This window comes from Lissotriton vulgaris, chromosome 1_2 (assembly GCF_964263255.1).
Source record: "Lissotriton vulgaris chromosome 1_2, aLisVul1.2, whole genome shotgun sequence".
In the NCBI taxonomy this organism is placed as follows: domain Eukaryota; kingdom Metazoa; phylum Chordata; class Amphibia; order Caudata; family Salamandridae; genus Lissotriton; species Lissotriton vulgaris.
Genome location: NC_141686.1, coordinates 213,006,774 through 213,022,571, shown reverse-complemented (window position 1 = coordinate 213,022,571; position 15,798 = coordinate 213,006,774). Strand labels below are relative to the sequence as shown.

At 41.3% G+C, this 15,798-nt stretch overlaps 1 protein-coding gene across 1 annotated transcript; it reads right to left on the bottom strand.

Annotated features, from left to right (window-relative positions):
* Positions 1-7,907: 7,907 nt before the first annotated feature.
* Positions 7,908-13,629, bottom strand: LOC147735018 (olfactory receptor 5AR1-like). Its single transcript, XM_086953742.1, has 2 exons — positions 13,620-13,629; positions 7,908-8,839 (listed from the first exon to the last, which is right to left on the bottom strand). Exons 1-2 carry the CDS (start codon positions 13,627-13,629, stop codon positions 7,908-7,910), a joined length of 942 nt encoding a protein of 313 aa, XP_086809868.1.
* Between the last annotated feature and the right edge of the window lie 2,169 nt (positions 13,630-15,798).

Here is a 15,798-nt window from a genome sequence, read left to right as displayed (position 1 = left end):
TCATAATGAACTGCCAAATTAACACAGTTTCCTTGGTCTGCTTCAACACGCTCCGCCTACTTTGAAAGACAATCAGATGGATCCCCACAGAATCCAGAAAGACGGTTACCCACACACTCATCACCAGCAGACTCAAGTACGGCAATGCACTCTATGCTCGTGACACCCAGAAACAGCACAAGAAACTACAGAACATCCAAAAATCTGCAGCCAGACTGGTCCTAGACATTCCATGCCACAGTCACATCATGCGACACATCCGGCAACTCCACTGGGGCCCAGTCAACAAGAACACATTCAAGCGCCTCACACATGCCTACAAAGCTCTCCACAACAAAGGACCAGCACACCTGAACCATCGCCTTCCATTCTAGAGTACCAGCCAGGCAACTCTATTCTGCCCAACTCGCCCTGGACTCCCTCCCCTGCATCTACAAGACCAGAACCGGTGGAAATTCATTCTCCTACCTCGCCGTCAAGATCTGGGACACCCTGCCCCTCCACCTCAAGCAATCCCTGTCACTGACCCAATTCAAGAAGGGTTTCAAGACCTGGCTCTTTGAATGATCCTACACCCAGAAGGACCAGCAGCCACCCACTCCTTAAGACCCTCTCAGGTGAGTAGTGGTGCTTTACAAGCCCCTGATTGATTGACTAATTGAAACTGTTACATATTAATTTTAAAAATATACCAATTCCTATGGTGAGCCATACAGCTGGCTTTACAAGGACAGGACCTACAAAGCTAGCATCTCCAGCTCCTCTGGTGAGACGGCTTGGGCCCTGTTACCTGCTTTCCTGGGCATCGTGGCTCCAACAGGTCAGAAACAGCTGCAGAATTTGAGGAGGTATTGTTGCCTGCAGTGCAAGGAGGCAAGTGAGCTTTTTTTGCAATGCTGCATACAAGTACATGAAGTATGTGATTGCCAATGGAAAAGGACACATCAATGTGTCATATGTTGCTTTCACACATGTTAGGCTATGGCAGTGTCAGTCATGGAGTTTTACATCCACTACCTGGTCAACTTTTGCCGGGGGCATCTAATTCCAAATGTCATGATGACGAGGTCAGGTGCTCACCATTTAAAATGCTAAGTGCGTCACCACCACTCAAAATGGTGGCCAGTTTGGTTGCATATACACAATGCTGTTACTCTTTTTTTAAAACAAAAACTGTATTATGTAGTGAGTTACTGTGGTTAAATGCACGAGTTATGCAGTTTTGTTTATACTTCCACTGACCGAAGATTTGATAGATAATGTGTAAATACATTTAAAATGTATTAGTTGCACTATGTGAACTTGGTGCTTCATAAGTACATTGTTGCCAAGCAAACCTCTCCTTACTTGGCTTTTATGAACCTGACTGCAGCATTTGACTATGTTAGCCACCCCAAGATATTGAAATTCTCTCATCACGAGGGCTGGATGTAGCACTTGTGCACTTTCTTGCATATTTGCACATAGATATGAGAGCCAGGATCGGAATTAGCTACAAGGGCGAGGTATCTAATTACTTAGATATTCACCAGTGTATGAGAAAAGGGTGTGTGATGGCCCCCTCTTTTATTTATTTTATATATCAACGAGCTCCATCCCTTTTTAACTCAAATATCTCATAATGTACCAAATATTAAGGGCAGATTTTGACCCATGGTTCTATATGCAGACATTGCAGTGCTTAGTACTCGCACAGCAGACGACTGCTTCAACTAGAGCTTGGTTTTATGGAGTTTATGGCTGCTTGGGACCTACATACCAAATTCTCTAAATTTCACATCATGGCATGTGGCCCTAAGCGCAGTCAGCTTTCACATTTGTCAGTTGGTACCAACCATCTGACTTGTGTAAGCAGCTTCCCTTATTTCCAGTAACTTTTTCAGCCACTGGGCCTTATTATTATTATTATTATATTTTCCATTTGTATGGCGCTCACCTCCCCAAATAGGGTTTCCCGGCGCCTGTGACATTAAGTTGGATAGAAGGAATATGCTGAGTGGTAGTATTAACACAGTTGTTTCTGGAACAGCCAGGTTTTTACATGTTTACGGAAGTTCATGTAGCTTTCCTCTTTCCGGATATATGGGGGGAGTAAATTCCATAGAATAGGCCCTCTGACAGAAAACCTTAGACTCCCAACATTGCCCATTGCAGAACACAACTTTCATAGGCAATTGGTTTCTTTTTTAATCCTCCACAATATTGGGGTGGGGGGGTGGTTTGGCACCTTTATTTCAGATATATGTTATAATTCACCTCTATTGAATATAGGAGCTGGCGTGTGGGGCATTGTAACTACAACCTGTTACAATGTGAAGAAAACAGGTCTGCAGGAAGCTCCTCTCAGTTCTGATCTCAATCTTTCATTTTATTTGCTATGAGGAGCTGGGTTTGTGTCATGTAAGTATCGCATTAGAACCCAGCCAACACTATTATGGCTGGCAACTGGAGTGATATGGAGGCTGTTTCATCTAAATACATCATATCGGACTGCCTCTCTGCGATAATGGCCATCAAATTCCCTGGCTGGCGAATGTCAAATTTGTATTTGGTAAAACTGCTTTGCAGAGTGCCTTTGGTGAGGCAGATACAAGTAATAATCTCAATAAAAAGGGATTTCACTAAGCAACATCGCATAGAAGACTTAGAATACGGTGCATCACTCCTTGATAGCACTGAACAGCCCTATTAGTTACTTTTGGCAAGCATAGAGGCACTGGAAACATTCATTAATGTTTCACCTAGGAGCTGATACTGTTAAATATCTGTTGTGCTTCCCTCTTGGTTTTAAGAAGAATCTAGATGGTACCTCATGTCTTGTGCGATGGGAAAGGACAATCGATAATGCACTTTATGGTTTTTCGCACGTTTTAGTTTAAATACAGAAGACTGTTCTTAATTCCATAAAAAAAAGAAATGTCATAACATCAGGCACTGCAGGGCAGCTTTTACTTTTTTATTACAATGTTCATATAAAGAAGTCACAATATATGTTGGTTCCTTTTTCAAAATTTTCCATGAGGGCCCGGGCACATTGCTATCATAATCATACAGCTAACTCTGTCTCACTTTATGCTGCTGTTTTTAACTGATACATATTATTTTATTAAGTTTCTTTATCTTATGTTTTTATTATTATTTGTATGCTGATTTTATGGGTGAAATTCTGGCAGAATAAAATTGATTCTGTATTAGTTACTCATTTCTTACAAACAGCCATGTCAAAAATTATATTTTTACAGCAAAAATGACAGTAATTAATGTTGTGTAAAATTATGGTAAGAAACATATCATATATTTTTCAATGACATGGCATTTGTGTTATATATCCTAAAATATATGTTTGTAAATGTCATAAAAAGTTAAAAATGTTTTAATGCAGATATATGAATCCAGAGAGAGAGAGGTAACATCAGCCTCAAGTGTTTTAACCATTTCCGGTACTTCTGACCATGGAAAAACAGGATATTATAAAAATATTCCGATTGAATAGGCAAAACAGTGTGCCATCGGCTACAGCCAGATCTGCCCCACAATTGGAATCCCACAGCAATAACACCAATAGTGACAATCTTGTCAGCATTTGATTTTGTGCCAACAGGAACATTCCAATACACGGTGGCAGTATCTGGTGGAATGTCACAACCAACTTTCAGTGGTGTACTAAAAGAAAGTATTCCTGTCAAGCCTGCAGGATGTAGAATCTGTAAAACCTTCTCCTCCCAGGGAAAATGAGGGAACCACCACCAGTCCTATGGACCTCGAGGTGATGCTTGGAGGCCAGGGAACACACTCTCCCCTATAGGTCATTAAACCTCTTCATAATTTCCTCCTTTGTGCGTAGGTTGTTTGCTACAGCATTTACTCTGTGAACTTTTCTTGTCCCCAATTGCCCTTTTGGACTATGGTTGTATTTTGTACTTGGGCTACAAACTATCGAGTTTCAACTCCACTGACTTCATCCACCATGGCTGACTATTCTCCCTCTGCAAAATGGAGATTTCTCCTCCCTGCCATTATAAAACTAATCATTGAACTACATTTTATGATAAACAAAAAAAAAATGGGACAAGAAATAGAGAAAGCAAAAATTATCATTATTATTATGTTTCTTATATAGCGCCAGAATTGACCCCCGAAGGGGTATCTCCGCGCTTGCCTTGGGAACCCGTCCTGGCTTTTCCCTGTGAGATAGCCCCTACAGGGCATCCCCAAGGTGAAAGCCAGGCATCCCGCCACGGGGGGGCCGTTGTGGAGATTAAGCAAGTTTAATGCCCAGAGTTGCAGAGTGTGAACCCATGATTAGGTCAGGCACCGAAGCGAGAATTATCGAGTCCATGGACATTTGAGCTCAAGACCCTGCCGCGTCGGGAATTGAACCCTGGTCCCGGGTCTGACCTCTGCTTCAGGGTCTGCCTGCTCTAACCAGTGAGCCACACTTCTCTGACTTCATTGACAAAGTTCTGATGAACTGGAGTGTGCTTTGCAGGTGAAAATAATTAGACAAAAGATCATGTGTGTGATGCTAGCATCCATTCATAAGCCACAGGAATAGTACAATTTTGAACGCCTCTTGTAACGAAATTATTTTGTCAGCAATCCGCTGCTAGGACAACTTCAGCATAACTGTGAAATCTGAACGCTGATGGCGATGGAGTGATGTTAGCAGGAAGAGCATCCACAGCATTGACAACGACGTACCATTTATGTGAAACAGTTTGCCAATGCTGACGGTGGTTCAGCCAACCAACATCAAAATATGGCGGGCGGAAATCCATCAGCTTGATGGAGTAATTGTAAACTCAACCGCTGAGGGACAATGGAAGTACCACCAAGATCTTAATCAAGCCCAAGTCTTATGTGAGTACAAACCCCAAGCCCTGTATATAGCCCATATGTGATATATAGCGGATACATAAAAGTAGGGTAAAAGAATAGCAAAAGAGCTACAATGGAGGCAAAAAGAGGGAATAACGATGAACAAAATGGTTTATGGGGAGGAAAAAAGCAGGGTGAAATAGAGATCTCTCGGTAGAGACAAAAAGAGGAGTGAAAATAGAGACAAAGAGCTTTAGTGGATGCTAAAAGCAAGGTGAAGGAAGATCAAAAGAGCTACAGTGGAGGCAAAATGTGAGTTGAAAAGGGTAAACAAGCTTCACTGAAGGCTAGAGGAGAAAACGGGTTGTAGCATGGGAAAAACAACCTGAGCTAAGCCCAGAAAGAGTGCAGAAGAAAAAGGTGTGAAAGAAAAAATGGATGAGTAGAAGGAGTGAGAGAGAGAGGTAGTAGGTGTGAAAAAGCCACATGAGCGAAGCAGATGCAGGGCCATAACGAGCCTTAACTGGTCAAAAGACTGGTCACAGGTAAGTGGGGGCTGGGTCTAGAATCTGTATAATATTCGTTATTTATCAACAGATAAGTAGAAAAAAATACCATCATCAAATAAAGTTAGCAAAAAAAGGAGTACTTCTCAAAAAAGATTTTAGATGTGCAAAACGGCCAGAAAATGCTTTTATCAATTGTAAAGTCCTTCACTAACCCAAAAATGTTAATCAAGAAAATCTCCCCATCACAGACTTTATGCAATCAGATTTCTATCTTTTTCGAGCAAAAAATTCTCACCATTCAAAAAAGAATTTTCCACCCTACGCACACTGGCCCAAGATTTTGAGCCTGATCTCACTCATACAGGACCACTCCTTCAGGTCTTTGAAGAAATCTGATTTGACTGGGCGCATCAAGCCATTACTTCATGTAAACCTTGATGCATGCCCTCCGTTGGTAATTCATAAGGTCATGGACATCATCAATCCAGTATTTATCAATATAGTTAACTCATCTCTGGCCGCAGCAACAGTTCCTGCACAATGGAAACTGGCAATCGGCAAACCCCTTCAGAAAAAACAGACAATTGACCCGTCAACAATTTCCAACCTTCCCCCAACATCTTTATTTCCTATCCTGGGCAAAATTATAGAAAGACTGGTCTATAAACAGCTAAACAGATTCCTTGAGAATGCCAAGATATTTCACCCCGCCAGTCAGGCTTTCAACCCAAGCATTTAATATAATTAGAAATAGTGGACACATTGAAATTAACCGCGGACAAAGGGAAAAATGCGGTGCTGATCTTATTAGATTTGTCGGCCGCATTCAACACTATTATACACGACATTCTCCTTACCCAGATAAAAAACTAAGGCATATCAGGCACTGCGTTGGCCTGGATAAAATCCTTTCTTTAATCGTAGACAAGCAGTAGCCCAAGGTCCATTCCTCTCAATCGAATGCTCCATCACCTCAGGCATCGTACAGAGCTCATCCCTTAGCCATCTTTTGTTCAACGTCTACTTGCCCTGCTTATTTCGCTAATATCTTCCTTTAACATCAAAACAACATCCTATGCAGATGACACACAGCTGATCCTGTCCTTAGATAAAGATGATAATAAAGCACACAACTTTAAGCTATACCTAAAAGCGATAATCTGTTGGAGGAAGTTCAATCATCTCAAAACCAAGATTCTGCTAATAGGGAAGGACAATCCCTTTAAACGAATGCAATGGTGGCCTTGAAGACGCTCCTGCTCCACATAACACAGTGGAAATGGCTAAGAATCTGGGGGTAAAATTCAATACCTCTTTTTCATTTCGGCCTCAGGTTCTTGCAGTTGCTAGGACATGCTTCCACCTCATTAAAACCCTTTAGAAGCTTTTGATTCCATTCCTTTTACTACAAGAACGAAATTTGCAGAAACACTTATCCTGTCCAGAATAGACTACTACAACAGCCTATTTGCAGTAGCTAATAAACAAGTTTAAAAAAACTACTGGTTGAACAACATGCAGCGGCGCAAGTAGTGCTAAAACTGCACCACAAATCATTTGCCTCGGCAGCCCTTAAAAGCCTTCATTGGCTGCCTATTCATAAAAGAATCTTATTTAAGGTACTATTCATTACTTTCAGAGGTATTCACCTGTTACAACGCATTTTTTACTCCGCACTACCACTACAACGCGGGCATTACAACGCATACCGTTACAACGCATTGCGCTGGGGGGCGCTCTAGGATAAGAGGTAAGTTTAATTTACTATCCAACACCTTCCCTAGGGTCCACGGGGACTGGAGTTAGAATAGTAAATTATACTTACCACTATCCAGCACCCCAAAGCGCTATGCGTTGTAGCGGTATGCGTTGTAAATACCGCGTTGTAATGGTACGCGGAGTAAAAGTATGCGTTGTAACGACATACATCCCTTTCAGAGCTTTTAAATAATAGCTAGCAACCAAATGTACCCCTTACACCACCGTTAGGACCCCCAGATCCAGCTCAGTGGACCTCATTAAACCACCTGCCTACAGATCCAGAAGAAAAGGAGGTACATCTTTGGCAGTACTAGGAACCAGAACATTGAACCTCAAGCCAACACAACTAAGGCTGATAGAATCAGAAACACATTATAGGAAAGCTCAGAGAACCTGGATCTTTGGGTCCTCTGATGCACTTTGTTTTTCACTCATTTATTTAGGATGGTTCACATGTCTGCCAGTCGCCACTTTACCTCCTCCGCATAGCACTAGGATGCTCCTTTAGGAGAGACAGTCGCCCTTTACAAATCGTAAAATCAAATCAGATTAAATTTAATTACAGATCAGTTTTAAAAGTAATTGAATGAATTGTTCCTCAGGTGCTAAACCCTCAAATGCTGAGTTCTGCAAACTATTGTTTATTACTACATTCCTACATTTGATAAGATGTTTTCATTGTCTCAGCTCTTGCCGCAATGTTCACCTTATGATAGCCTTTTAAACTTTACCTATTTGCAGAAGAAAAACTCCTTTTCCTAATTATTTGACATATTACACCCCATTTTAAACCAGGTTGACATTATCACTTGATCCAATCTATTTGCCATAAAGCACAAGTCTCCTGAGAGCTCCTTTGACCTCTTCATTCCTGAGTCCATAAATCAGTGGATTGAGCATGGGAATGACCACTGTGTAGAACACTGAAACCACCTTATCCTGAGTGACAGAATAGCTGGAGGATGGTCGCAAATACATAAAGAAGATGGTCCCAAAGAAGATGGAGACAGCTGTAATATGGGAGGCACAGGTGGAGAAAGCCTTGCGTCTGCCCTCAGATGAGCGAATCTTCAGGATTGTGCTGATGATGTAACCATAGGAGGTCATTATGATGGAGCAAGAGGTAGCACCTAGAGAGGTGGCAATGACAAAGATAAGCACTTGGTTGCTGGAGGTGTCAGTGCAGGATATCTCCCAGAGAGGGGGCATGTCACAGAAGAAATGATTGATTTCATTTGAGCCACAGAAAGACAGACTAAAGGTACAGGCAGTATGCATGACTGCTAGGAGAAGGCCTCCACTGTAAGCCACAGACACTAGCAGTGCACAGACGTATCCATTGATTATAACCGAATAATGCAAAGGGTTACATATGGCCACATATCGATCATAGGCCATTACAACAAGGAGAAAACATTCAGAGGATGCAAACACGGAGAAGCTGAAGAGCTGGACAGCACAGCCAGCAAAAGAGATGGCCTTGTTGTAGGTGACAATATTTGCCATAGTTTTTGGAGTTACTGCTGTGGAATAGCATAGGTCTACGCATGATAGATTACCAAGAAAAAAGTACATCGGTGACCGGAGCTGGGAATCAGTCCTTATTAGAAAAGTCATTCCAGCATTGCCCAGCACTGTGACAGCATAAATCACAAAGAAGAGCACAAAAACTAAAGCTTGAATGTGTGGTTCATCAGTAAGCCCCAGGAGAATGAATTCCCTCAGCCATGTTTGGTTCCCACCTTCCATTGCTTGATGTTAGTTAGGCCACTTACAATCCAGGATTGTGCAGTTGAATAGGTCTCCAGATATCCCCAGAGTAGCAGAGTTCTTCTTCAATGAATTAAAGATGATCAGATTGTTGAAGATGGCCAGGTATTAAGGAATCTTTGTGGAAACCATAGAGGGTGTGAGTCACTACCTTGCAGTATATATTTTCTGTTTTTGGGTAGCTTTACTAAGACACAACACAGAATGAAAAGGAGAAAAGATATGATTTAGTGATCAGGTAGAAGTTATCTTGTGTTCATGAAATGCTTTCAGTTAAAGTACAGACATGCCTATGATTGCCACTAAAAGGCACTATTGGCAAATGACCTAAGCACGTGGTAGTCACAATAAAAAATGTGTGCCTTTACATTGAACGTGCATGCATCATACTTAAGGCTCCTTATTCCCTTAATGCTGCTCTCTGACGCTTCTCACTATCATTTGTGTTTTCTGAGTGGTTTGAAACTACAATTGACCAAATGCTGCCAACCTCCCCCCACAAAGGTATACTATTCTCTGATTGTTGCTACGACCACAACATTCACATTAGATGATTTCCAGTGATGGAAAAGTAATTAACTGCTGCATCCAACTGGTCAATGCCATGTTCGCATTGACAGGCCCACCACGTGCCCTACCTTGCTATCATCCCTGACACCTCCTATAAGAGAGAGGATGGGTGCTGCTTCCCTTTCACCAGTTCCTGCTCCAAGAACTCCAGAACCTGAACAATGTTGTACATCATCTAGTCCAGTAATATCAGCAAACAGTCCCTGATTCATGTTTTGGTGGTCTTTTATAAAGCATTGGCAGGAACCACCATCATGGTGGTTTCTGGCAATGGAAATCACTGTTTGCTACAGGGCTCCGTCAACTTGATGCAAACATGCACCAAACAGTATTTTTTTTTATTAAAAAAAATTATTATTATTAAGGCTTCCAGTTTCCCATTTTTACTGATTTTTACTTCTACATACAGACAGAAAACAGTCTATTTCCCATTTGTATTTATTTTTAAAAGTGGAGTAATACAGAAAAGTGTGCTTCTTGTCAGTGGCTCTCCCTGTTGTTCTTCAAAGATTTAGGACCAACTGCTGAGCAGATAGACACCCAGGGGATTTAAAAATAAGCTGATAATCCCTTAAATACAGGCATCTGTTAAGATACATTTGTATATAATGCTAATATTTACCTGTCAGTGTAGTGTTTTGTTATATTTGGCTGCTAATTTGCTAAGACGCGACAGGAATCAAAGTAGTGCATGTTTAGCACTTAAATAAATGTGGAAATATACTATTTTATGACTCCATTTATTCTCAAAACTTAAAATAAATATGGATAAGTACCAAGAAAATGGTCCAAAAATAGATAGAAATACAGATAGAAATATTGAACAACTGATATATATTCAAATGGTTGCAAATAATTGTGAAATGGGCATCCATACTTGGCAGCACAATACATAAAAAATTCATTATATCTACAAAATGACAATGAGAGGATATCAATTTCATTACATTGATAAAACAAGAGGTGGCTCCGAGGCAACCACGCATTTTCACTATCACTTATTGCACAACTGGTTTGAAAACCTGTAAGAACTACAAACAGGGAAATTTAAAGACTAAGAGAATCTCTATCTTAGTCTACTGACTGATTGTCTGTGTGAAACAGTGCGTTTACCAGTATCGGAGGGGTCGATTCACAGAACTAACTTAAGACAAAATCCTGAACCACAGAAGTTAGGATTTTGTCTTAAGTTTGTCTTAAGACAAACTTAAGACAGACTCCTAACTTCTGTGAAAACAAAAGGTAGTAAGTTTAGGATTTTGTCTTAAGTTAGTTCTGTGAATCGGGCCCTAAGAGCATGCCATCCCTTTTATTAGGCTGGTGACACACTCCATTTCATTCACAGAGAAGCGACATATCTGAATTTCATATGCTTTTTTAGACAAAGGTAGGTTATTTATATAAATGAGCAATTTCAAAATCATAGTTGGCAACCTATGCCATGCAGCGATAATTGTTGTTGACAGATTTTGAGGTGAAAGCTATTCTAGAATGAACCTCAAGAGTTTTGTATGTATATTAGTTATATTTATATGTTACGTGTGTTTATACGTTTGAAGTGATTCTTTCCCAAGTTATCATTTTATTTCTACTTGTGAAGTGTAAGAAAAGCTTCAAGGTTAATTTCATGTGTGACAAGCACTTTTAAGCAACCATTTTCCACTGTTAGTGACTCGGGAATTTTTGTTTTTCTGCGAATAATAAACGCTTTAGTGCTCATGGTTTTGTGAGTTATTTAGAACAACATGCCTCACAACTGAAAATGTAAACTATCATCTAAATTGATGTCTAGAAGGGATGTGCATTCTTCTGAAGGATTTACTTTTGATTCATATGAAATGTATCATTCATTATTCCAAAAACAAGAAACATCACTACCTTGAACAATCACTAAGTTTACAATGTGTGTTACGCAACTAACGTCATTATGAAACGACCTAAAAAAGAAGCAAATAAGTATCTCCAAAAAGAGTAGTATTGGCTTCTATGGCTTCTATCCTTTTTTGTACGGCCAGTGGCCACATTTCCTGGAGTATGCACATTTCAACTTCTCCCTATCAGGCTTGTCCAGGAGTAAATCGAAAATGTCCTCATACTCCCTTTTCCACATCTTTTCTTTCACCCACCACGAAATATACCTGACCACATGTTTTCATGGTAACTGTATTTCCCCCCAAACCTAAGTTTGGCAGTAGCAGTAGCTGTGCCATATCTGAAATCGCTGAGTCTTGATGCTTGGGGGGTGCTCCCGTCACTGCTGCACTCCCTTGAGTTGGTTCAGGGGGACTCTTGCCCTTTTTTGCAATGCCTTGGGTGTTAGCCTGGTTGGCTGCTGAGCCCTGGTTCCTCCCCAGCACTGTGCCACCTCTCCCTGTTGCCCCACAGCCCCAGGCTGGGCCCTAGCATCCTGGGCCCCTCTACCTGTGCCAATAGCTTACTGGCCTTCTCCAGGTCATCACCCTCTGATTCTATGGCCCCACTTCTGGTCGTAGGGGTCAACATACCAAATTTGGACTACTACGGTAGACCGGCGGGCTGATTGGTCACTAAATTTGGCTGACTAGGTGCTCTCCCTGGATTCACCTCCCCCTTGGTACCTCGCTTGGCGCGCTCAGACCCGCGGGCACACGCCCCCTTGCCTTCTCCACTGGTTCCCTTCTGCCCCGCCCTGAAGGTTCTGGAATCAATCCGGAAACCAGTAACAAACAATATGCCCAGACTCCTAACCAGAGACATGCTGTAGAGGGTCACCTGTCTCCACTGGCCAATAAAGCTTGCTCCAGTGGTCGATTTTTTTCTTTAGAATTAGGATTTCTCATTTGCTGCATTTAATGTGAGCTGGTTCATTCCCATCCAGCAACAGATTAATCGCCTGATGTTTTGAAATTCCAACAGTGAAGCCTGGGTATTATCTAAATGAATAAAACGCTGGGGATCATCTGCATAGTTGCACACTCTACAACCCCTATCTAAAAGAGCTTTAATTAGGGCTCTAGCATATGCAGTGAAGAGATGGGGTGATAGAAATCCGTCCTCAGAGGACTCCACATGTAATCTGGGTAGACGTAGCAACAAATGCACCCAGAATCACTACTTAAGTACGATTCTACAGGAAGAACTTTATCCAATTCAAGGCCATATCCTTGAGCTCTGCTGCCTCCATGCGGTCAACAAAAATGTGAGTGGAGAAGTGTGGCTCAATGGTTAGAGCGGCAGACCCTGATGCAGAGGTCTAGCCCGGGACCAGGGTTCAATTCCCCGCCTCGGTGGGTCTTGGGCTCAAAAATTCCACAGACCTGATAATTCTCGCCTCGGTGCCTAATCCAATCATGGAGTCCCACTCTGCAACTCTGGGCAATAGCTTGCTTAATCTCCACAACGGCCCCCACAACGCTAAGGATGCCTGGCCTTCACCTTGGGGGTGCCCAGGAGTGGACGCCTCACAGGGAAAGCCAGGATGGGTTCCACAGCGGAATTCATACAAGCGCCTTGAGACCCTTAATGGTGAGTAGTGCGCTATACCAGTATCAATTTACAATCTACATGATCATCTGTATCAATGGCAGCTGGCAGATGTAACATACCAAAGCAGATGTCTGAGCTGCATACTTATCAAACCTGTGATCATTCACTGAAACCATTATCACTGATTCAGAACCGTGACCCGGATGGATCACCTAATGTGACTTTAACAAGAGGTTACAGACTGGCATATGTACAAGTACTTAACACCACCAAAACAGCACTTTTTAAGACGTTTTGGTGACGTTAAGCCCATTGCTTTATTTACAAGGCGGCTTGTAAAAAAGGCACCCTATCATGCTACACTTGAAAATGTACACGTGAAAGGGGTGGGCAATGGGTGTTGCAGTGGGTGATCTGCCACAACACCCATTGATTTTGATGCTGCCCCCAAATTAACAATAGTGGGCAAAATACGGCAAAACAAGCAGACTTTCTGCTTGTTTTTGCTGTTTCTATGTGTGCTGCATTGTGCAACACACATAGAAACAATACATTTACATGAATGATTTTGTATGTGCAGGAGATGTCCCTACAAGCACATAAACTTAATTTTTTTTTTAAAATGTGATTTGCAGCTTCTATGTATGCTACACAACGCAGCACACATAGGAGTTACAAATCGCCATTCTGGATTGTTTATGTGCAGCAAGGCACACCTTCCTGCACATAACATCATTCCCCCCAACGCAGGCACCCTTGCACACTATTGCATTATGGTGCAAAGGTGCCTGCGTTGGCGCCAGGCAGCTTAATTTAGCACCAGTGGAAACTCAGGGGTGCACCGTATCATTGTAAATACGGCGCACTCCTGCATTTTTTTACTGACGGAGTGCAGCGTTAGCAATTTAGGAGCTAATCTGTGCTCCTCCAGTTTGTTGTACATATGTCTCAGAGTTCCTGAACCACGTACGACTGCAACAGTTTTGCTGAATAAGGAATGAGAGAGATAGGATGATACTTTTTGATTACCTTGAGGTTGTCCTCTTTTTTTATAAAAGGATTCACCCTTGATCTTTTGAAAGTTTTAAGAACTGATCCCTGGAGTATAGGTTTGTTAAAGAGCCTTACAAATGGGGCTTCAATAGCCTTACCTTTGTCTCTTAACATGTGGAGCAGACAGGTTAGTAGGGGATCCTGTTTTGACCCTTACTATTAGTCTTCAAAGCTGGCTTTACTCCCAACAACTAAAGGAAGTGAGCAAGTAGGCATTCTTTGTCTCTTCCTAACAGTTCGAATTAGAACAATTCTTGAGAACGTTCTGCTTTTATAGTGACCATATTAAAAGACACATTTCATTTTAACACAATTACCAAAAAAGAAATAAAACCATAAAATTCTCACCCATAAATTCTCATTTTTGGAGGGACATTTAAAAAAATGTAAAATCAGCATCCCTCTTTTAATTTCTCCTTTATAAAGTTGTGTATTGCTTTCAGGAATTTCCCCAAAGCAATTGTAATATCTAGGGATAGCATATCCATAAGGAGACAAGCCGCTTGAGCACGCAAAATCACCTTATATTTTTAAAATATTGGAAATAAAAATACTTTCCGTATCGCTAAAATCAATGTGCAATCAAGCAATATGTGCAAAATATCATTTTTTACCCTTAGGCCACATTTGCAAATACCATCCATTTGGATCAATGCTGCTTTTATTTTTCCTTTCGACTTCCAAGGATTAATACCCACATGACCTGTAGGATTTTGTGTCTTAGCCATTTATTGGGCAAAAAATCTAGATATGGAAACCGGTCCTCCCTTTTCCATGAACTCCTTCCCCAGTTAACCAATCTTTTCTCCCTCAAATAGTCAAGGTCTTGTGATCTAGAGCATTGGAGCCCTTTTTCTCTAAGCATTCTCTTCGTAAAGACTATGTCCAGGGATGGCAGCGAAAGACTCAGCTTTAGATGCGCAAAATGTGTAAAGTAGTTTTGCAGCACACAAACAGTAGTAAAGTGAAAACACAATGCAAGAAAATCCCAATTTAATTTAGAAAAATATAGTATACTACTTAAAGGATGACCCATTCTACTAAATCTAGTTCACCTTTTTTACACTGTCTGAGAGGAATTCACAAAGGCAAACAGCCACTCACGCTAGTCATGTGACCCAGGACACAGGCTGCATGTACCAAATGGTCAGGACAAGTTTCTAAAAGTGTCATTTCCAGAATAGTGACTTAATATTCCACTTTACCATTAAAGAGGTTTTTTAATTGAAAGAGGCCAAACATAACTTTCCTACCTGTTCCCAAACAAATGTAATCACATATTAAATGTAATAAGGCACTCAAATGTTATCCTATAGTAAAGGTAGGCCTCACAGTGGATGTATGATGTTACAACACAATCATTTTGATCGTTTTAAATGGCAGTTTCCAACTGCACACACCGGCTGCACCACCAGGTCTGAGATATGTTTAAAGAGCTATTTATGTGGGTAGCTAAATGTATGCTGCAGGACCACCATTAGTATTTAATTTACGGGCTATGGGTACATGTTGTACCACTTGACTAGGGACTTAGACGTACATTAAATGTGTCAACTGCGCATAAGCTAAATTAATCATGTTTGAAAGGAAAGAGCAACACACTATAGCACTGGTTGGCAGTGATAAAGTGTGCAGAGTCCTAGGGCCAACACAAATGAGTTCAACAACAACAGGCAAAATGTCTGGGGGGAAGATCAACCAAAGGCTGACTGGTCTCACAGAGGACTGATGCAAATTAGCCTACAGACTTTATAGATAGGGAAAATATAGCTTTCCAAAAGTTTATTTTACTTAATATTTGTTGAAATTCTAATTTCACTATTGAGTTGGAGTCTGAATGAATATTACAAAT